This window comes from Drosophila miranda, chromosome XR (genome assembly GCF_003369915.1).
Source record: "Drosophila miranda strain MSH22 chromosome XR, D.miranda_PacBio2.1, whole genome shotgun sequence".
NCBI classification, from domain to species: domain Eukaryota; kingdom Metazoa; phylum Arthropoda; class Insecta; order Diptera; family Drosophilidae; genus Drosophila; species Drosophila miranda.
Genome location: NC_046674.1, coordinates 11,685,822 through 11,708,833, shown reverse-complemented (window position 1 = coordinate 11,708,833; position 23,012 = coordinate 11,685,822). Strand labels below are relative to the sequence as shown.

At 51.3% G+C, this 23,012-nt stretch overlaps 3 protein-coding genes across 3 annotated transcripts; 1 reads left to right on the top strand and 2 right to left on the bottom strand.

Annotated features, from left to right (window-relative positions):
• Positions 1–3,517: 3,517 nt before the first annotated feature.
• Positions 3,518–4,456, bottom strand: LOC108150868. The gene is made up of 3 exons (XM_017279171.2): positions 4,378–4,456; positions 3,999–4,313; positions 3,518–3,890 (listed from the first exon to the last, which is right to left on the bottom strand). Exons 1-3 carry the CDS (start codon positions 4,441–4,443, stop codon positions 3,675–3,677), a joined length of 597 nt encoding a protein of 198 aa, XP_017134660.1. The 5' UTR covers positions 4,444–4,456; the 3' UTR covers positions 3,518–3,674.
• Positions 4,457–4,746: 290 nt separating this feature from the next.
• Positions 4,747–5,500, top strand: LOC108165355. Its single transcript, XM_017301389.2, has 2 exons — positions 4,747–4,857; positions 4,936–5,500. The coding sequence occupies exons 1-2, from the start codon at positions 4,762–4,764 to the stop codon at positions 5,440–5,442; spliced, it is 603 nt and encodes a 200-aa protein (XP_017156878.1). The 5' UTR covers positions 4,747–4,761; the 3' UTR covers positions 5,443–5,500.
• Positions 5,501–12,150: 6,650 nt separating this feature from the next.
• On the bottom strand, positions 12,151–13,441 carry LOC108165356 (circadian clock-controlled protein). Its single transcript, XM_017301390.2, has 5 exons — positions 13,336–13,441; positions 13,096–13,188; positions 12,878–13,031; positions 12,528–12,811; positions 12,151–12,430 (listed from the first exon to the last, which is right to left on the bottom strand). Exons 1-5 carry the CDS (start codon positions 13,439–13,441, stop codon positions 12,231–12,233), a joined length of 837 nt encoding a protein of 278 aa, XP_017156879.1. The 3' UTR covers positions 12,151–12,230.
• Positions 13,442–23,012: the final 9,571 nt, after the last annotated feature.

The following is a 23,012-nucleotide window of genomic DNA, read 5'->3' as shown; positions in this document are numbered from 1 at the left end:
TTAAACACATCTCCATCTCCATCTCCAGCTCCATCGCGGGGCGCCCCCACGCACATTTACATAGTTCGCATTCAATCAGTCGGGAGCACAGATGTGGCATCCCCGCATCCCCGCAACCCCGCAATCCTCAATCATCAATCCTCTATCCTCAATCCTGGGCTGGCAGACAATTGGCCCTCTCCCAGGAGTTTATTGTGCCCGGGATTGAGCGCTTAAAAATGCTTTCCTTGTAGCCAAAAGAGAGTGGCAGTGAGCCAGTGAGCCGCAGCCAGGAATCAAATCAAATAAAATATTCATTTTGATCTTTGAACTGTGCATAAATATGCAGCTGCCGAAGGGGAGGGGACTGGGGAGGGGACTGGGGAGGGGGGTACTTGCACGAGTATCTGCGATACGTATACAAATTCTGTGTGTATAAATGTATAAAAGATGCGGTTTGGCGACGGCACTTCATCATCTTGCTCGTCCTCGTCCTCGTCCGCCTCCCCCCCCCCCCCTGGTGCTCCCCCTGAAAGAGAAAATGGAAAAAAGGAAAATGATTTCGCATTTGGCCCCATTGTGTGGGGAATCGAAGAAAAAACGGATATGAATAGCTGGAGTGGAGCGCCGCCTCGTGCCACTGCGAATCGATTCAAGATTAGGGTTAAGGGATTTAGTCGGAGCCACAGTTGCCATAGTATTCCATGGCAAATTGATGGCTTTGTGTCCGTTAATTGCTCGACGGAAGAGCTCGTCCGTGGAACCAATTTCGGATCAGATTTGCCTGCTACAAAGCCACTGAGGAGGAGACTGCGGCCTCGAGCCACCAAAAGGAGCTGAGATCCCTGATTGTTGACAGACCTTGCAGACCTCTTTGCCACCTCTAAATAGGGAAAAAAGAGCACTCAACCTCTGACGAGTATCTTCCCCTAGTTTCGGTACTCTTTATTCCCCCTTGATTGCTCCTCCAACCCCAGGAACACGGGTAAAGAGGGAAGGAGGGAGTTCCCTGCTCGCGGAGACAGTTATTAGAATCGAGAGCAGGCAACGGCCTCGATGAGGTTAACCTTTGAGACTTGTGCCGGGCCTAAGCCCGATGTCCCGGATACCTGTACCACTGCACCGCAACACGGAATTGGCCTTGTTTCGAGATTTAAATGAGATTGGAGCCGTGTTGAGTAAGCCTGCAAAACAGGAGATTTATAGCCCCAAAATGTCCTGGTCCCTGGTCCCTGTCTCTGTCCCTGTCCCTGGCCCATAATCAACTAATTCAATAAACCCACAGCAGGGGGAGGAGATGGCAGGGGGAGACACCAGTCCCTGGTAGTGGGGGGGGTCTCTTCGAATGTTCTGCCGAATAACATGAGGCTCTGTGATTTATACCCAGGGAGTGTGAAATACAACGAAATAAAACGAAAATTTCCTCTGCGGCCGAGGGGATATGTGAGCGTCCTGAATGTCCTGAATGTCCTGTATCCTTGTAGCTACAACTTAATGCGCAACAACGAATGGCATGCAATGACCAAAAGAAAACCAACAAAAAGAATAAGAGAAAAGAATCAAATATATGTTTTGTTTACCCCCCCCCAGCACCCAGCACCACCCCCCACCCACCCGTTTGGAGCTCGAGGCTCTGAGATTGTTTAGCATGTCCTTTGCTATTCAAACAATTTGCATATCCTTTTAGTGCAGCGAGTGGACTTAAGAAATCAACAACAACAACAACAACAACAGCTGCAGGCATACTAGGAGGAGGTGCGAGGAGTGTGTCCTGGACGCAGGCATACCAACACGACAGTCAACCAAAATCCAATGTCAGCTCAAGAATTCCAGAGCCAGAGCGGGAAGAGCACCCAGAGCCGGAGTCCTGGATGAATGCCCGTCAAATCCTGGGACACTCCTTTCGGGGGGTAGGAGCAGGAGTCCCCTCCGATTTGGCCACATTTTATTTGTGGAAAACAAACCTCTGGCGAAAGCAGTGGGACTCCGGGTGCTCCAAGGGTATACGTTCCTTGGATAGAGTTTTATTTAACACGTTCGAGGGGTGGCCAGGCGAGCTTTAATGCCAGAGGGGGGAGGGCTGCACAGACGGAGGGATGTATTCAAGTGAATAGGTCCGCGTCCTTGCGGAGCTCCACTGCGGACCCGTCCACGACCAGTTGGCAGCCATAATATTTATGCGCAGACGTTGCTCAATAAGCTGCTCAAGGATTTATTAGCCAAATGGACAGATTTGACTGGCTGGCTGGCTGGCTGGCTGGCTGGGATGCAAGTCGTGCTGGCTGGCTGGCTGGCCTGTGGCATGTGGCATATGTGTGAGGCTGCCAAGTGGTCCTTCCACCGGGAGAAATCTGCCTGTCGTTGCAGGGACCTTAACGCCACATTAGAGAAATGTTCATTGCCTGGGGGGGCGGGGGGGTGGTGGTGGGTCGGGGGGTGGTGGCTCCCAAGTCGTAGCCAACTTATTGATGAATGTTTTCAAAATGTTTGCATTGAATGGCAATTTTTCAAGATTTACTGCAATCGGAAGAACCCTTTTGGGTGCCTCCGTGGGGGGTGTGGGTGGGTGGAGAGCAGCTGGCCAATGTCTTGTGGGGCGGGGGGTGCGGAGGGGTGTGGCTTTGTGTGCCTGTCTAATGGAGCTTAAATGGCCGTTGGCTTGACCCCTCAACTTTTTCTTGGCCGTTGAAAAAGTTTTCCCCAAGTTCAACAAAGTGAAAACAAATGCATTGTGTGTGTGGATCGGATCGGATCGGGGCATTTTCGAGGGCTTAGCACAATGAAATTCACCTTTTTGCACCTTTTTTTTTTTACCCCCTCCCACCCCCCTATTTCCCTTTGTGGTCCTCGTTGTGGGGTTCAGGGGGCGGGCAAGGGGGCTTGCAGATTTGTCGAGAGATTTGTGCTGCTTGTATTCCGTTGCCCCTTTTCGAGGCCCATTATGCGCGGTAATTGAAATTGAAATTGTGATTGGCAATCAGTGGCAACTTGTTAGCATTCCGTTGGCATTGTTACAGTCGCTTTATTGCTTCCTCAGTGAATCCAAAAGCCAGTCCCCAGTCCCCACCCATAAATCATAAAACACCCGAGAGCCCCCCTGAGAGCCCCCGAGAGCTGGGGCCACCTTCAAATGGCCAAAAGCGTTTTTAAAAACTGTCCACCGTCAACGCCGGATCACAATAAACACGACGGACACAAACACACAATTGGCAAACATTTCATTGCGAATATATTGAATAATAATTCGATGATATTTGGACCTTTTGTGGGCCTTTTGTTTTCATCGGGGCTCGGGGCACCCGGGATGGCGCTCCATTTTAATTCAATTTGTGGATGCGGCGCCAAAAACCATGCAAATGTCGAGTGTCACGCCGAACGAACGTTTCAAATGCCCAAAAATATGACAAATCTAATAGAAGATGACACTGATGGATAGACAGATTTTAGGGGAACACCACCACGCCCCCACCAGGCCCCCCCTCCCCCCCCCCCCCCCCCCCCGGGCGATACTTTTAGGAGACCTGCTCTTGTTGTTGGTAAACAATTTTATTTGCTTTTGCTGCGGCTAACATGAAAGTGAGTGAGAGGGAGAGAGAGAGAGAGAAAAAAAAAACACGAAAAATACCATTGAGACATGAGACACGATCCCGGGAAGGGGGCGGCGGCGGGGGATCACCATTGAGGAGGCGGCGCTCCTAGACGGTCTTGGGCAGCATGGCGAATATGCCAGGCTTGAGGTTGTTCACATCCTGGACGTTGAACTCCCCGGCGAAGTGATCGTCCATTATGAGAGTGCGCTTCTTGGCGGCGTCCAGCAGATGGGCCTGCCAGATGATGTCGAACTCGAGCTCCGGCAGCATGGCGGTGGTCGGGTCCTCGGGCCACCAGAACTTGTTGATGAAGTACGCGCCCTGTAAGTGACGAGTGCGGAGTGAGTGGGGGGGCAGTTTGCGATGCAGCTTGTACCGGCCCTGGAACGTGGCCGTGAGACGGGGACTCTCTGTGGATGCGGCACTCACCTTGGCGATGGGGCAGCTGTCGATGATGTGGCCGAACTCCCGGATGAAGCCGTGCACGAACCGGCCCACGGGCGACTGGTTCGCGAAGCCCAAGATGCGGCACACGTTGAGGGTGGTCACCAGGGTGGTCGTGTAGTGGGAGTCCACCTTGTTGGTGATCCGCACCTCCAGGTGGATGTCGACGTCCTTCAGTTCCTGGTGCACCTCCATCGAGAAGTTCAGGTGCGGATCGCTGTTGTCGTACACCACCTTGTGGCTGACGAACTTCTCGTCGCTCCAGATCTTGATCTCCTTGAATTTGGGCCGCATCATTTTCTGGAATGGTACGTGGAGGGGAGGGGGATTAGAACTGGTTTGACTACCCAAACCGAACACTCACCTCGGCCAGGGAGCCGTGGCAGATGGCCAGCAGGACTTGCACCACAACTAGAGTCTTCGGTAACATGATGGACCAGCTCGTGGACTTCACTGGCTCTTCTCAGCGGCTGGGCCGCCTTTTATAGCCCATCCAGGCTGCTAATGGTCCAAGTAATTTCGATATCGATCGGGCAGGCCTCAGTGCTTTTCCAAAGTCCATATCCACCTCCATTTAGTTGACCTAATTCCCCGTGGCCACCGATTGGATCGATTTGGGGGCTGGCTAATGCCCGCACCGCTTTGCCCTCCATTGAGGCCTGACTAATCGGCCAATTGTTGGAATATATAAGTGGCAACTAATTGCAAAAGTGTCCCAGTGTCCCCCCAGTGGGTAAATTGAAACAAGATGCGTGTGGTGCCCACGCTCAACCGAGGCTGGTGCTGGTGCTGGTTCTCCCCGGTGCTGCTGCTCTTGGTGCTTGGCCCCATGACGGGCGCCTGGGTGAGTTTCCCTGGCCGTGCGGGGGGATGAGGAAACACTCTGCAGCACCGACTAAATGCCCCCCCTCCACCCACGCAGCGTTCTTTCAAGGTGATCCTCACGGGCGTGGAGTGCGAGGCCAACGGCAAAATCGTGGACCTGAACGTGCAGCTGCACAACGACTCGGGCGACTCGAGGATCAGCGTGGACGTGACCACACACGCGGACCTCCCGGACGTCCAGCTGCAGATCAACGTGGCCCTGGAGACGGACACGGGCAACTACTCGACGCTGATCAACCGAACCGTGAACTTCTGCAAGATGATGAAGCAGCGCAGCTCGGATCCCCTGGTGCGGCTCCTCTACGATGACCTGCTCAAGCACGGCAGCTTCTTCAAGGAGTGCCCCGTCCGGAGCGGCACCTACAGCCTCCGCGGCTACAGGGTGGACGAGGAGACGCTGCCCAGCTTCCTGCCCGAGGCGAACTTCAAGCTGGTCGTCCTCATCCTCAGGCCCAAGAACGAGATGCTCTCGCGGACCACCATCTATGGGCGCATCGACAAGTCCAAGGGATTCGACAATCTCAAGAGGTTCAGCCTAGGCTGAAAAGAGAGAGAGACAGAGAGAGAGGGAGAGAGAGCTTCCCCCAATAAAGACACGAGAACCCCAGAACCCCAGACTGTCTGTAGTTTAGTATGCAAAATGCCTTTTGTCGCACGATTGACGTCGTCATTGTCGCCTTGTGCTGCTCCCCATTCCCCCCCCCTCCACTCCGGTGCGCATCCCATCCCATCCCAGAGGCTTCTCTCCATCGTCACGTGTTTGCCTGCTCGACTGCGAAATTCGCATGTTTGCCCAACGACGACGACGACGACGACGGTGACAAGCTGTCTGCAGGCAGCCGTCGGCGGAGGCAGCGCAATTGATGACGATGATAATGGCACCAGAGGAGGGGCGGAGGTGCACCTGATGAGCAACAGACGACAATGATTTAGGTAGGAACTGCTCGAGTGGAGACACCACCCCGCACCCCCCATGCCCCTCTGCCCCAAGAACATGCACCCACACACATGTCAGACGGCGAGAGTCGGCAATAGTCAGGTCTCATATTCATAAGCAGATCCCGAATAGCCACGTAACCAGAGCCTACGGAACTTGGCACAAAAACTTGTAGATATCTAAGAGATAGAGACAGGGAACCCCCCTCCCGCCCCCAAACCCCGCCTGTAATTAAGGATGCACTGCACATCGCTCCCGCGTTTGAGAGTCGTTGACAGCGGCACTCCATGAGTCATTCCGGTATCCAAATACTTGGTTTTTTACCCCATCTATATATCTAAGGCCCGGCCTCGTTGCGAGGGCGATAAATCTCGCGTAGAAAAGTGCAATAACTTAGAGGCTGGCGGCTCCTTTGAGGAGCGCTCCCTGCACAGAGCTACCCCTATATCATTTCGGGACCGAAGCCGGGGCCGGGACCGGGGCCTGATCGTAATTGCTTCAGCCGTGTCTCGGGTCTCCGAGTGTTACTTTGAATAATGGATATGGATGTCCATCCCGTCCACCCGTTTATGTGTCTGTTGTTCCATCTTTCGCAGTGTCCTTCCGTCCACGGGGGGGACGGATGGTCGCGGGGGCTGGCTGTAAATTTATGCAATTATCGTTTCGCTTGAATTGTCCGAAATTAAATTTGTTATATAAAAATGTTAATTTTTGTACGTTTCGTTCCGTTCTGTTTCTGTTTCTGTTTCTTCTGTTGTATACGCATTCAATTATCGACATTTGAGTGACTTTTATTGAATTTATTCCATTGCCTGTTGCCTGTTGCCTGCTTCTGTAAATGAAATGCAATCGAGTTGTCGCGTTTTTTTCGGCTATAAGGTTATCAATTATTATTGTCACATTGTCGCAGATTGATTGGGGATTGGGGATGGGGATTGGGCCACTCTTTGGCACTCTTCGATTCCAATCAGGTGCTCGCATAAAACCCGATAGACCCGGGCCAAAATCCGTTTCCAAATTGCATTTAAATAGTTCTGCTGCTGGAATAACCGGCAAATAAATTATGTGAGATAATAAAACGACTCGCGGCAGTCCGAAGACTCCGAAGAGCTCGAAGAAAACCTAGAAATTGGGTTAGATATATGCAAATCGAACCCAAGGGAAGGAAGAATATTGATGAGCCGTCGACTCCCGACTGTGGGTTGGGTTATGGATTCACGGCCCAGTTATGGATGATAGACCACCACTCCCAGTTATGATGGGGCGAGTGGGCGGGTGGGGCAGGGTTCGTTGAACTGCCCCCTAGATTATATCACAGGTCTTCTTCCCAGCGCTGTTGCTGTCTCTGGCGCTGGCGACGACGCTTTCTACATTTCAATTGAAGATTCTGGCAAGACCTTAACCCCGAAAGCGGCGGTTCTTTGGGTTAGCAATCCCCCGACCCCCCCCAAAAAATTTGCATTCGCTCCGTCTCCGATCTGCAGTCGAAATCAAACTTCAATTGGAATGCAAATGGTGGCCCCGCACGGGGCCAGGCCAAAAAGAAAGGCGAAAGGGTGTTAAACTATATTTGAAGTCTCTCCGGTCGCCATATCGGACGGATGGACGGACGGACGGATAGATGGATGGCTCCGAGTCTTGATTGTCGGGTTCAATGGCTTTGCCAAAAGTTTCTCTCCCACTCCCACTCCCCCCTCTCTTCTCTTCTCTTTTTTTTTTGTTTTTCGCGAGCTTGAGTGAATTGAAATTTAAAGTTTTCGCAAATGCCGCGAGCCGGAGTCGGAGCCGTAGCCGTAGCTGAAGCCGAAGCCGGAGTTTGTTCAACTATGAAAATCCACTTACAAAAATTATGTTAATTGCAACGAAGGAAAAGGGCGGGCCCAGCCGAAAAGAAATGAATTCTTATTAAATCAGGCCGTGGACATGGAGGGGGGGGGGGGGGGGGGGGGGGGGGGGGGGGGACCCGGCATAACTGACAGACAGACAATCGGCAAACAAACAGATTGCCAAAAATAACAGTCGACGACAGCGAGTAACAGATGAAATCTCAGGCTTTTAATACTCTTTCAAGGGGTATGAAGGATGCACCAAGAATCCCCCGGGGGAATGCTGGAACAACCGTCTAGGGTATCCCCATCTTCGGACCTCCTTTCTCTTGGCGGGGGGGTGCGACGCCAGTCAAAGGGCCCCAGACCGAGCCCAATATTTGCACTTTGAAGCATTTTGCCAGCTGAGAGTTAATTTTCACAGTCTTTTGGCATCTTTGTCTTGTACATTATTGGCTCTGTGCCGGGCTCTCGGCTCAGACATCATGAAGGGCTTGGCAAATAATCGGGCGAGGCAGGCATTTGGTAATCAGTTTTTGCTAAAGTTTTAATGCATTTAAAATAAAGTTATACCCCAATGGAAGCCCAGAGGTGGGGCCTGCCAGCCCCCCCCCCCCCCCCCCCCCCCCCCCCCCCCCCTCTATCCGCATAAAAAAACTGACTAGAATCGAAAGAATTTATTTGTTCCTGCTCGCCGCCGGCGGCGTCGTCAGCGGCGTCCTCCTTGTCGACCAACTTATTGCAATTGCTACAAATTTTTACATAAATTTACGCTATGACAAGGCACTCCCTCCATCCCCTAGCCCCCTCCCCTCCCCTCTCCTAGTTCTAGTTCCTCGCATTATGCAGGCCCCGTTGGCATTTTCCGTATTTTTTTCAAGCGGCTAAGGGGATTCTTTTTATGCGAGGCTTCGTGCTGGTGGCTCCTTGCCGTTTGAGTCGTTTCATTTTTTTTTTGTTCCCAGGTGGAAATCCACTTTCAATTGTTTGGGGGGCCCTGCCTTTGGCGTCCTGGAGGTTTACATATTGCTCATTTCGGGCTGGGGGGAGGTCCTGGTCCTGGTCCTGGAGCGGACTCCTCGCTTATTGCCGCTGTCTGTTGAAGTGTAAACATTTTCGCAGAAGGTGTAAATAAAATCTTGTAAAGCGTTGCCACTGCCTCTGGCTGCTGCTCCTCCCCCCTCCTGCGGAAGTCTGCTAAGCTCCTGCCATTCCCTGATTGTTTGTTCCCTTCCCGATTGGGCAGATCCTCCTCTCTCTGCCTCTCTGTCTGTGTGTGTCAACAAAATTTGTGCAAATAAGCCGGAAAACTGGCTGAATATTGATGGAGCTCTCGACGGGGGGGCGGTGGGCTTCGAGGGGGGAGCGATGATAGGTCCAATTCATCCAATGACAATGACCGAAAATTCCGCCTAATGGCCCTGGGGCTCGGGCCCGAAATGTTGTTTATTTTTACGAGATTCCCATTAACGTGGAAGAGCTCATTAAACGCTCGAAAATTGCCAGCGAACCGCAGCCCCAATGGGCTCCACTATTTTCCACCTATGTGTGTGCTAAAATTAATGCCAACAACTCAATAATTTCCAATAAATGAACAGCCTCCAGGGCACAGTGGGCGGAATCGGATGGAAAGTGAATATTTGGGAGTTCTAAGGGAAAGTCTGGCATTTCTAAAAACAAGTTTCATGCATCCCTCGAGGGTTTGTCCGCCTTGGAAAAAACTCTAAAATATTCCTCAATTACTCGATTAGTTATATATTTCCTCCTAATTCTATATGGGATCTGAATGGGTTCCAAATTCAACAGATTTCTAAATTCCTAGTGGTTCGCGATGCATCCAATAATATGGTATCTATATCCCCTAATCGAATGTATTCCCCCCGAAATAATATCTTTATCTGGGAATTTCCATTGAATGCACCACAGATGCCATGGGCTCCACAGCTGTCCGGGGGCCGGGGGGCAGGGGGCAGGGGATGCATTTGTGGTGTCTATTTAATTACAATTGTCGCTGTCGCCGCAATCCGTGTCCTGTGCAACGGCAACTGCAATTAACGCACTCCGGCCGGAGCCAGAGTCAGAGCCGGACCCGGACCCCGGGATGCATGTCGTTGAATGTGGCTGCAGAGGGGGGCTTTATCTCCATCGAGGGCGGTGCTGGGCGATTATTTTACGCTCAATTATTGTTAAATATTTCACAAAATGCGAATATTTATTTTAACACACGGCAAATTGGCCCGCTCGGACCTCTCGGACCACTCGGACCGCTCGGACCGTTCGGTGTCCGTGTCATGTCCGTGTTTCGGTTTGCCGGCCGAGTGTCCTAATGAGATTGCAATTATTTGGCCATAAATTCGTATTATTCGGGCTTTAAAGTTCATGCACTCCTGGCACTCCTGGCACTCCAGTGGGACACATTTTTCCCTGCTCTGCAGGATGCTCTCCATGCTCTCGATGCTCTCCTGAATTAACCCTCGTGCAGTGACAGCATTTAATTTGAAATTATGTATTAATTAATTGGCCAACGGCACTGGACATTATAATTAAATATTTAATTTATGGCATCTAATTGGGCCATTAGTCAAGTGCGGCCCGAAAGGCCAGGAGCCCACTGTTCGTTGCACTTTGTTGACGAACTTTTTCGCCCCCGAATAAACCTCAAGGGGGGCCACAGATGCGATAGCAGTGGCTTCTAAACACCCAAAGCGGCCTTGAATCGTGGCTCATACTCGTTGAAAGGGCATACATGGGGGACTGGAGGTCTATAAGTTGCTATAAATAGGAATGTTTTACCTTTTCCTAGGTCCAAAATGTTCAAAATTCATCAGTAAATATTATACAAAATATCGAATTTTGGTAGCGTTTAATTGGACAACAATTTGAATCGATTTTGAACCATTTTTGATCCAGATTTGAGACTATTTAGACCAGAAATCGTAATGCTTATTATTTTAGCCTATTTAAACCTCTTTCAGCCCCTTTTAGACCCTTCCAGCCACTTTTAGCCCAGTTAGGCCCTCTTTAAAAAAATTGTCAAAAATATGTTATGAATCCAAGCGGCTGGAAAACCCCCAAGCAGTGTGCCGAAACGTTTGGAAACACTCTTCAAAAAAAAAGGTGTAAATTAAAGGCGCGCCTTTGGGGTGGGGGGCTTTAAAAGTCGCAGCATACTTTTAGGCGGGACCCGAGGCCCAGCCAACACAAAGCACGTGGGCCCCCCGTCGAGTGGGGGGCTTGGCGGGGCATGCATATGTGGCACTGGCTGGGGCAGAGGCACAGGCACAGGCACAGCCACAGCAAATATTGAACAACATTGGCTGGGAATATTGAAATACTTTCGGGGACTGTTTCCGCAATGCCCTGCCTCGCTGCCCCCCGCTCCGGGGATAGTTTTTCCTTTTGTGTTTGTCTTTTGGTTTTTCCTGCTCTCCCATTGTCTGCTGGGGATCCACCTCTGTCCCCACCCCGCCTGCTGCTCCGTGCTATTGTCTGTTTACCTTGGGTGCTTCGACTGCATTTTCGGGGCTGTCTTTTGGCCCAGAACGCGGCGAATTTATTGCAATCACGCACGAGATTTGTCGCTTGCGAGAAAAAGAGGCGGAGCTGAGGGGAGGGGCCGCCACAAACCGCAGAATGTTGCAACTAAAAGGCCGAAAACGCATTGCGCATTAAATTTAAACTAATTGTTTGGCATTTGTAATGGCTGGGCCGCTGCGCCAAACGTTTTAATTGTGGCATCTGCAACAGCAGCAGCAACAACAACAACAGAAGTTGCAACAAATTATTGGCAGGCTTCAAAAAGCCAATGATGCCCCAAACCAAAGGAGTGCGAGGGCTCTGCGGGACGATTTCGACTGAAAGATACCCTCGAATCGATTCGGATTATATCTGATGGCTTGTGAGGCGCCACACCCCACATTTGGCTCCAATCTCCAGCCATGGACTCGACCAAAGACCTACCCTCTTCCGCACAGGAAAACCCATATACCCTGCTTCTACAGGGCATACAACAAAAAAAAAGGGACTGGAAAACCTGCATAAAAAATGTAAATTAATTTGGGGTCTGGGGTCTGTTTGCGGCAATTAATTTGAACACGCGGCTCCGCCTTTATTTCTGGTCGCGTTTCCGGTTCCGGTTTTGACTTTGGCATATGTGCGGTTACCCACCATCCCCCCAATCCCCAATCCCCTTTGTTTATGGCTCTATTTGTAAAATGCAGTCGTATGTTGCACGGGACGTCTGAGGGGGCTGCATTGACTAGCTTCTGCTGACGTCCATCCTGATATATTTCAGCGCTCCGGTCGGGGCCGGACAGTGTCTGGGACTTCTATGCGGCCACTAAGGCAACAGTTGAAGGACACTAATGCCTTCAGGAGGAGAGCAGGAGCGAAGGACAGCAGTGTGTGTGTGTGTATCCCTGATTGCTGCTGGTACGTTAAAGGGTTCTCCTGAGCTGTTTTTTGTCGCACACTTTATTATTGACTCGACTAAAGATTTACCTTTCCCGATTTTCCCACTCCCACTGCCACTCCCTCCACTCCCTCCACCGCTCCCAGATCCCCAGTCGTTCATTTGGGCTTCGGCTTGGCCTTCCCGTAGAGCTGCTCGGGCGTTGGAATGTCGCTCACAAAGAAGTTGGCTGGAATGTAGTGGAATATCTTCTTGAGGACGTCCAGCAGAATGTCCTCGATGGTCTGGGTGATCACCGTGTAGAGGGCATCGGCCAGCATGCGCCAGTTGTCGTTGAAGAACTTGTTGGTGCTGTCCTCTGCGGCAAAGAAAACGGCAACATATCAAGAGGGGGCACGGGGGCACGGGGGCACGGGGGCACGGGGGCACGGGGGCACGGAACGGATCGCACTCACCCAACTGCTTGTTGCCGTTGAACAGATTGGAGAAGTACGACCGGAGGCCATCCATCTTGAAGTCCACGCGGCAGTTGGTCACGTTGTAGAAGGTGAAGCCCCCCTTCGAGTACAGTCGCGTCTTGGTGTGCATCGTCACCGTCATGTTGTCGGCGTCGAGGAACACCTGGCCCCGCCCATTGAGGGGGATGAGCAGAATGCGCCCGAACAGGCTGTAGTCGCCCTTGAGCTTCATCACCGGCAGCGTGAATGTGGTCTTCCAGCTGTAGTCCTTCTTGAAGACCCTGAAGGGATTGAAGAGGGTTAATCGGGTGTCCCCAATGCTGGTGGCTTACTGGCTGGTGACTTACTGGCTCTCCAGGACATGGGTGTGGCCAAAGCCCACGATCTTGACATTCGCCAGCTCCACTTTGAGATTGATCGCGTTGCTGTTGCCCTGCGAGATCCGGATGCGGTTCAGGTGGAACGGATCGAAGCTCTTGATGCTCGTGAGGCCGGGTATGCCTGCGAAGAGTATCCAAATGGCGATGGAGATGGAGATCTACAGACACCTGGCTGGGCTACTCACCGTCGTTGAGCTTGTCGAAGAGCTGCTGGATGCTCTGGGTCGAGCAGTTGACAAAGTTCCTATCGGCTATCCTACACTCTTTTATGAAATCTGCTGCGGTTCGATATTCGGTTTAAGGAGACACGGCGAAAAGCCAGAGAAACAGAGATCCGGTTTAGTGGTGCAATATTTTGTTGGCCAGGGGCCGGGATCTCCGGGGCACAGGGACCCTAGAGTAGGGTCTCTGGTTTCTACACTTACGCGGCTCTGTGAGAAACCCATCGTCTCCTCGAACCAGGGAAACGGCCAAGGCCAAGCCCAGCCCAGCCACCAGCCAAGACCATCCACGTTCCGAGGGCACACTCATCGTTTACGCGTTCAAGATTCGAGGAACCGCCTGTGTCCAGTGCCTGAGGCCCAATGTCGACCAGCTCCAGCGGACTGCAAATGAAAACTGAAAATGAACTGAATGAAAAGCCCAATTTCGATTTCGATTTCCATATTTTGAGCGCGGCTTTCGTTCAAACGAAACTTGATTTGAGTGGCTTGCGAATATTTCGCAATCCCATAGCCATAGCCATAGCCATAGCCATAGCCATAGCCATAGCCATAGCCATAGCTATAGCCATAGCCATAGCCATAGCGTCTGCAGTTGTTGGCCTGTTGGCTTGCTGGCCTGCTGGCTTGTTGGCCAATCTGCTGGCTGCCAAGAGAACAGTAGTACGATAGTTGTTGAGCACTTGCTGCGGCAGTTTCCACAGTTTCCACAGTTTCCACAGTTTCCACTGGCGTTTCGTCATCGATCGATCGCTTGCATCGTATCGTATCGTATCGTATCGTATCGGATCGCTGTGTGGGGAAACGAAACGAATGTTGACACTTGGCCGACCGGCTGGTTGTTGCAACATCGCGTGGACAAACATCTGGACACCGCAGGTGGAAGTCTGCCGTCCCGCCCGTCCCCGTCCCTCTGCAAAGGGAATTACTGTCCGTCAACGGAGGTCTTAGGTCCGAAGGAGAAACAAGAAACGAACAAGAAACAAGTCTCTATGGCCCCCATATATCAGGATAGCTGTCAGTTGTGTGTGCCCCCCCACCCCCTGGAAAAGTGGGGAAACTCCTTGCAAGAAGTCAGCAATTTTTCATTGCCCCATGCCTCGTGCCTCGTGTCTCGTGCGTTTTTTAAGGGGCAATCAACTAAGTGAAGTTCTTGGCCAAAGAAACTGATTTATTGCGCTCATTTCATAAATTAAGTTATTGCATTGATGGATTCCGAAAGTCCGAAACACCGAAAGCCCCATTGAAGGAGAAATCAAATTAAATGCGATTTCTCTCCCCCCTTCAGGTGGCGTCCCTTTGGGGAGGGGGAGGGGCAGAGCTTCAAAATATGAAAGTAAACCCATTTGGCTTATCCGCCAAATCATTTGACCAGTGGAGCGGACAGGGGCGGACAAGGGCGGACAGAGGCGGCCAGGGGCGGCCAAGGGCGGCCAGGGGCGGACAGGGGCGGACAGGGGCGGACAGGGGCGGTCAGGGGCGGTCAGGGGCGGTCAGGGGCGGTCAGGGGCGGACAGGGGCGGACAAAGACGGACAGAGGCGGACAGGGGCGGCCAGAGGTGGCCAGGGGGGGATAGGGACGACCAGGGGCGACCAGGGGCGGACTGGGGCGGACTGAGGCGGACTGAGGCGGACTGAGGCGGACAGGAGCGGACAGAGGCGGACAGGGGCGGACAAAGACGGACAGGGGCGGCCAGAGGTAGCCAGGGGGGGATAGGGGGGCCGACAGGGGCCGCTCCTGCAGCATAATTAAGTCCTAAAACAATGAGCACAACATCACAAATAATTATCTCGAAGAGAGAGCGAGAGAAAGCGAGAGAGATTCTTTGGGGCTTCCCCAGAGTTGCCCAAAAAATTCTCCAAGCTAATTTGCATGAAGTGCGGGGGGGAAAAAGGGCAGGAAACAGGAAAAGGGCAGCGAGACAAATAAAGGCGCAACCGGTGAGAGGGCAGGGGACCGGGGGACCGGGGACCTGGGACCAGAGACAGAGCAAATATTAATCCGCAAAAAGGAATTGTCACAAATTGAGTATGTGTGTGGCTGTGTGTGTGTGTCCGTCCTTTGCTTTGCTTTCTTCTCAGTAGCGTAGTCGCCAGCCCTTTCGAGGGGGGGACCAGCCTTAGCCCCTGCGAACCCCCCTTTGTCTGCCCTGGACTCTCTCCTGTGGCCGTTGGGGGCAAACAACAGCTGCAGCTGGACAGAAAAAGGACAAAAGGACTCGGAAGTTGCGTGTGTGGTGGGGGGGACGGCGCCGAGGGGGCCGAGGGGGGTCGCTGATTGTTTCAAATCGCAAGTTTGGCTTACCTTTTGGGGAATTAATTTGCCAAATAAACGCTGACAAAATGCAGGCAACTGGACAAGGACAAAGCCGGGCACAGGCACAGGCACAGGTCCAGGCACGGCACGGTAGAGATCCAACTAATAGGATTTTGATGATAGTTGCTTGGCCACGGCCGTGTGGATCCCATGCGGATGCTCTGTGTGGGGGGGAGCAGGGGGCAGGGGGCATTGCAGTGTTGCTGCCACCATAATCAATTTTTGCCCAGTTTCTCTCTATCTCTCCTCTATCCTCTCTGTCGCTTTCTATAGTTCAGATGATTGTAGCTCTTGACCCATGAAATGAGTTTTGCCATGTGTGAGTATATGTGTGTGTGTGTGTGTGTGGGGGAGTGTTGGGGGTGTGGGGGTGTGGCCAAAAGAACTGCCAACTGAGCCGCAAAACCAAAAGCTGCGGCACATTTTGTATTCATGACTTTATCTGTCGCTCTCTCTCGCTCTCTCTCATGCCAGGGCTGCACTGGCCCCCCCCCCGAAACCCCACAAGAAACCGCAACAAGCTTTTCTTTTTGTGTTTTATTTTGGTAAATATTTGTACGTGGCTCTCCAGCCCTGGTAAGCCCTCCCCCTCCCTTTCGCTCTCCCTTTTTGCAGACGGCTGCATTATAATTAATTTTAGTGGCCCAAATATGTAAATTTCTGATTACGAAAGCAGTAAACAAAAATTGAGAATAATATTCACAAATATTACGCATACGCACAAGTGGCATATACCCTTAAAAAACAGAAAAAAGAAAAAAAAGAAAGCGTCCTTCTCTAAGCGGCTTAAACAGACAGGTTTCCACGTAGGTAGAGATGGCCCTCCCCCTCCTGCCGCCGCATCCACATGTGTGACCAGACCTTGTTCCGGTACAGCCCCACACCCCACAGCCCCACAGTCCTTCTGTCCTGCAGTCCTGCAGTTCATCAGCAGAACTGAAACTTTGACTCGTTACAGCCGGAGGGAAAGTTTCGCCTCTCTTTGGCGCCCTTCGTTAGGATTTTTTCCTGCGCGACTTTCTGACTTTAACTTTCAATGAAATTCCATAATAGTTTTTTTTTTGGGTGTGTGTGTCCGGCCAACTTTGCATAGATTAGTGGAAAACAAGGGAAGGGGTGAGGGGGTGGAGGGGGGTGGAAAAGTTTTTCCTGGCGCATTGCTTGACTTTTTGGTGGATTATTTAATTAGCGGCCAGCGAGGACAACTTTTTGCGAGTTCTTAATTAACGATCACTGCGGTTGTTCTATGTTTTCGCACACCCAAACGCATATCTTTTATTTGCATTTAATGTGCGGACAAATATGATCCGAAATGGAGCACAGAGCAGGCCCGGAAGCTGCCAAATGAAAGGGCTTCTCGTCGTCGTCGTCGTCGTCGTTGGCCACGTCTGTGAGTCTGTAAAGTTTTTGCCATCAAGCGAGCCCACAATGTAAATTTAAACTATTTATAAACAGAGCCCCAACCGAACCAATCCGACACCGACACCGAGACTTCGACTACGACTCCGACTCCAATGGGGGGCGGGGGAGGGGCTTCCAAGTAAATTTGCACAGACAAGCCAACAGTTTGACTAAGTCTATGGCCAAAGAAAACCTATTAGTCGTCGTGTGCTATATGAAACCAACAGAAACTATAAATTTCCATAGAGAGGCGAGAGCCCAGAGCCCAGAGCCGAGAAGTTTTAGAATAAACAGCACCAACGGCTTAAATTGCCGCCAGGGCACACATCCACAAAGATACATCTATATCTATCTACGAGATACGCGCATGTTTGCTTTATTTGAAGAGTTTTGCGGCATCTTGAGATGGATTGTGGGCTGGGCTGGGGGAGGGGAGGGGGGGGGGGATGGCTGGTGAATGCATCATCATTTCGGGCGTAGCCTTGGCAAATAATTTGAAAAATCAACAACTGTCATTCAGGCGACAATTTGGCCCCAAAAGTAGACTTGAAATTGCGTCAAAGTTTGCATTGCATTGTGGCGCCCAACGAGGGGTGGGTGGATGGGTGGGTGGGTGGGGGCTGGCCTTGAAAAGTCAGATTTGGAAAACATACTTTTGCCATTTTCGAAAATCACACTCTCCTTGTCGTTGTTTGTGCATCGCAGTGATGCTGCTGTTGTTGCCACTTGAGCACTGAAGTAGATGAAAGGCTTTTGGCTTTGGCTTTCGTCTCGGGGCGGACCTGAAGGAGGACGAGAGGCGGTCCCGGGGCCGGGGCTGGGGCCGGGGCTGTTGTTTATTTTCGCAGCGTGCCAGCGTGCGGCGGAGGTATCTTTTTTCGCCCTCATTCAGCTCTAAACTCGTGTTCGTGTAGCTGCCAGGGCTCAAGTATGTTTGCCAATTGAAATGCTAGACAAAGTATCTATATACACGGGCAGAGGTCGGCCACAGGCAGACGGTTAGATACAGATACAGATATAGACGGATGTATCGCCGGGCGCCGAGAGGGCACAACTGTTTGTACTGTGGCTTTAAAAGCCAATCGATGCGCTTTTCAAGAGTCGCCCTTAAAGGGGCGCACGAAAGGCCTAGAAGTATATTACACAAAAAACAACATTTGGGGCAGGCAAAGACCTGTCCAGTCGTGTCCAATCCCGTCCCATTCCGTCTTTGGTTGGAATAGAAATTTGCTGATCTGTCATAATTAAAGTTTTTGACAGAAAAAAAGGGGCCGGGAAGGGGGTAGTGACGGGGGGGACAGACATGACATTATTCTGCAGGCTGTTCAATGCTCAAATGCGCATAAAATTCCAGTACGGATGGATCTGTGGGAAATACGCACAAAATGTACTTTTCGGTTTGCCAACGAAAATTTTGTGCTGAGCGCGTGAAAATTAATTAAAATATTCGCTCTGTAACTGCCGGGACGCCGTCGGAGCATAACTGAATTTTAATTGAACGCAATCAATGCGAATTTATGAAAGCCAGTCCCTGCCGTCCTGCCAGTCTGTCCCTGGCAGAACCTACCCCACACCCACTCCCCCTCCCACCCCCACTCCCACTCCCCTCTCTCCCTCTCTCTATCGCTGGCAATTGGCGTTAATTTGTCTGACGAGAAGATATTGAAAAGAAAAATCAACTTTACCTTACGGATTTTCAATTGAATTGAACAATGTTTAGGTGTGCGAGAGGGGGGTGATGAGGGGGGTGGAACGGAAGGGATAAGGGCAATGGAAACGTAATTAAATGCATGGAATTCTCAGTGGAACAGAACGGTTTTGGGGCTTGGGTCGTGGGGCCTGGGGCCTGGGGCCCATTGAATATTTATGCGCATTAAAGGATTTAGGGACAATCCTTGAAAAACTTGAATCCAAGAAGAATATACCGGCTCTCTGGTGCGCTTAGATGCATTCGAAATGCAATTAAATAAATTTAAATGCCATCTCAGCAACGCACCGGCAATCGAGGAGCCCGAGACAATATTTATTCAGATCTTAAAGCCTGTGTAAGTGCATAAAAATAAATTCAGATTCGAAATGGAATAAATCGAGTAAAATCACTGTGACAGCAAGAAACAATTTAAGCATGTTGGACAGGATAAGCCTTTCGTAGAGGAGGGGAGAGCATTAGATGGAGTCCCAGGAGGAGCGGCAGGGGGGGGGGGGGGCATAGAGGTGTCTGCAACAATGCCGTAATGCAGATGGAAGACGGAGAGAGAGCTGTGCATGGGCCAGGGTCGTAGATATTGCTGGCTGAAAAAGGATTTGGAGAGCCAAACGAACCGAAAAGCGAACACGACACATGAGGCATGGAGGCAGGGTGGCATGGAGTCAGGGAGGCATGAGACAGAAGGCAGGATGAGCGGCGGCTGAGGATGAAATGTTCTAATGCACACTCGTGTGTGTGTGTGTGCGTGCATCTGCATCTGCAAGATACACAGCCCAGGCACTCGCACACGCACACGCACACATCCGTGCCTCTTCTCCCACCGTGAGTGTAATTGATTTTATCGGTCATGTTAATTTTGATTAAATATGCAAATCGACGATACAAATTCTCATTTGTCGCCCCGCTCACTCGCTCACAGCCGACACTCACGTGCGAGTAGATTACCTCTGCGGTGGCGGGGGGTCGGAGGATTTAGATCCCTTGCTGTCCTCCCACGAGAGGGAGAGATCGGAGCCTGCCGGAGTTGTAACTCACGATTGCATCCCACCTTCCACGCCCACCCCCACCCATTGACAGTTATTATGTTACGGTATTATCTCGTTATTTATGCAGCAGATGACAAATGCAATTTGTTGTTTGCACACCCAGGGCCGAGCCAGGCCAGACCGATGCCCGATGCCCGAGAGTCGCCCCAGCGCTGGGTTGCAGGCACATGATAATTTCCAATCATTTGAATAATCTCCTCCTGGTCCGTTCTGTGTCCGTTCTGTGTCCCTGTCCCTGTCCGTGTCCGTGTCGCCGTGCGCTCTGTGAAAATATTAGCTTAAGAAAATGTCTAACGAGCTCTACGTGCTGCGGCATCCAAAAGGGCCTCCCACCGCTGCCACTCCTGCCACTCCTCCGGCGAGCAGGGACTTGGGTGTCGTCTGACCACGCCCATTAGCCTCCGTGTGGACGTTGACTTTTGTGCGGTTTTTGGGTATTGATTAAAATTGCTGCTGCCGCTTCTGCTGCCGCTGCCAATCCGAAATTGACACACGAGATGCATCGACAATTAGCAAATGTTGAGGCTGAGTGATATGGGCCCGACCTTTGCCCCCAAAGAGACCGCCACTCGACGGAGGAAGGCCCCCCTTGCTTACATATCGAGGCCCCACATTATCTCTCCGTCTTCTGGGTGCATAAGTTGTTGTTTGCCCATGTCCAAATGCCTAATCATAAATCGAAATCACTTGTTAAAAGTAGAACACGCACACACCCTCAGACGGCCGTACAACCCGTCTACTCGTGTGTACCCGCGAGCCTCTTATCGAGGCTATAGACGGCTCTAAATTAAACCAACTTCCAGGCGATCGATCGCATATAATATAAAGGTAAAGGGGAAAGGTATATAAACGGGCATACCCAGTGCCGGTACAGTCTCAGCGAAAGTTTTCCTCTCTTGGCCCCTTGATTGATGGCCGATCGCCCACCCATGGAAGGGATAGAAGACTCTGCACAGTGAATGGGTATTCAGCGTGGAGTAGAAATGTATATAGAAATAATTGCTGTGCCGAGAGCCTGACAAATGATGCTCTGGCTGGCTGGCTGCCTGCCACACAAATGATGCTCCCATTTCAGTGCTGCAATTGTTGCCTGCAGCATTTTTCTCACCCGCCTGGCAGACAGACAGAAAGCCTCCCGTCTCCCTCGACGCCCCAGGAGACCCGGGATGACTGCCTGACTGTGTGAATGGTGTCATTAAACGATTTTTCATCGCAAGCTGCCGCAGGTGAAAATGCTCTACCCCCAACCAGCCCCCCCTGGGATGTGTGTGTGTTACTTTTTAGCGGTCCACGACCTTTGGCACTTTAATCTCTACGCCGTGTACGCTGCGGTTCAGAGTTGAGCAATTTTTCATCTGCTCTCTCGCTGCTTGCCCGGAAATTGAAAATCAACTCACCTGAAGCGGAAATTATTATTTCTTTATCAGCGAGCGAGCCCGAGAGAGAGTTTTCCTCGGGCCCGGAACCCCTCCACCCACAGCCTCCACCATTATGAATGTGTTGCATTGTTCGGAGGGGGTGGCACGCTGTCAAGTGCAACATTCGTGAAGGGGGGGTGGGGGGATGGATTGATTATGCAATCGGAACACGTAGTTTTTAATCAATTTTACGTGCGAATATTGCCAAAAATGATTGGGGATTTCCTTCCTTTCTTTGAGAAGGACCTCGACATGGACATCGACATCGGTCAGACAGTTTAGAAATTTAATTAAATTCTTAGAGCTCGTTAATGACTAAAGACATAGCCCCCCCACCCCCCGCCTCCACTCCTTCCAATCAGGAAGTGCTCCAGACGAAGGCTGCACTTGCAGCAGAATGTCCGGGGCCCTGCAACACGTGCAAACAGAATACTCGAGTTCTCGATGGGCCCCAACAATGGGGAAGCACTTATAAAGTTGTGCCCGAGCTGGAGCCGGAGCCATAAAGAAATACTGCTGCCCAAAAAACAAGTCGCCAACAAAGTCAAATAAAGATTGGAGGTATAAGCCGCCGCCCGTCGATGATATCGATACGGCGTAAAGGCATTCTAAATTTAGTGCGATGATGAGGAATGACCTGCTAGATTTGGGGACCTGTGGGCCCTTGTGGGCCCCCCTCGTGCAGGCACAGGTTCTCCACCTTACTCACGGCTTATCGGAGGGAGAGGGGGGGAGGGGGCGTTGCTAGTGCTTGCCACCTACCTATCGTGTAGAGTATTTTTTTTACTTTGAATCGCGATAAGATAGCAGCTCGTACTTCTCGTTTGCCCCAAAGCAGAGTGAAACGGGATCGTAAATGAAGAAATTCGGCGCTTGTTTACCCGGAATTCTCGTCTTCGATGGCCATGTGGCCCCAACTGGGGTTATATAATAGAATCGTACATACATAGCATTTCTATGTCGTGGCTGCACGAAATAGTTGGCGGAAATGACCAGGCCATCGATTGATAAGACAAGAAATGTGGGTTAATGCCTCGGAGAGTCACAGGCCCTTCCACGGAAGGGGGTAGGGGGGGGGCTAGTCCTTATCAGCAAGGAAAAGATTACAATCGTAGAACCGGGCATCGTAAAATGTGTGGAAATTTACAATATTTGATTATCCCATGAAATCGAATTTCCAATTTCCAGGCGACGGTGACTGCTACCTTCTTGGATCGTCATGTATCGAAGGTCTGCCCGTCTGCCCGTCTGCTGTATCTTATCTTCGGCGACATATGCCGCGCCGCAGTAGGTGCCGCAGTAGAAGCCGCTGTACAACCGCTGTCGATCGACAAACACACGCGGAAAGACGTGAGTGCGAGCGAGAGCGAGAGGTTTGGGGGTTTTCTTATCGACGGACGACCTTTTTACACAATTTCTATTCCTCCCTCCCCCCCACTCTTTCTCTCCGTATCTCCCTTTTCGGTTGCTCTATTTGCTCAGTGCTCTCGTATCAAGATGGAAACTGCTGCAAGCTGGTCGGCTGTTTTCGGACCTCGCTTATCAGTCGGTCGGTCGCCAGGCAGCAGATATATACCCTTCGATATCCCCAATGGCAGATATTGACAGCTCCCGACAATCGGCAGCATTAACCCCTTCGATGAATCGCAACCTGTTTGCCCTGCTATCTGGCTCGGGTTCGGTCTCTGTCTCTGTGGGGCTCTATTAGATGTCTATTTATCCATCACACACGCACACTCACACTCGCACATTCCTCACGGGCTCGTCATATCTGGCTTGACACGGAGCCACCACGGAGCGGTGGTACGGGGAGGTACGGTGCTACGGAGGTATCGATAAGAGCGTCCAATCCAAATCCAGTTATCTGCCTCGCACTCACACTATCGTCGCTGCCGAAAGGTAAAGCAAATAAAAAACAACGCACCGCCCGATAAGGAGTATCGTATAAAAAGCAATATCTACGAAAATATGTCATTATTTCGTTATTGAAC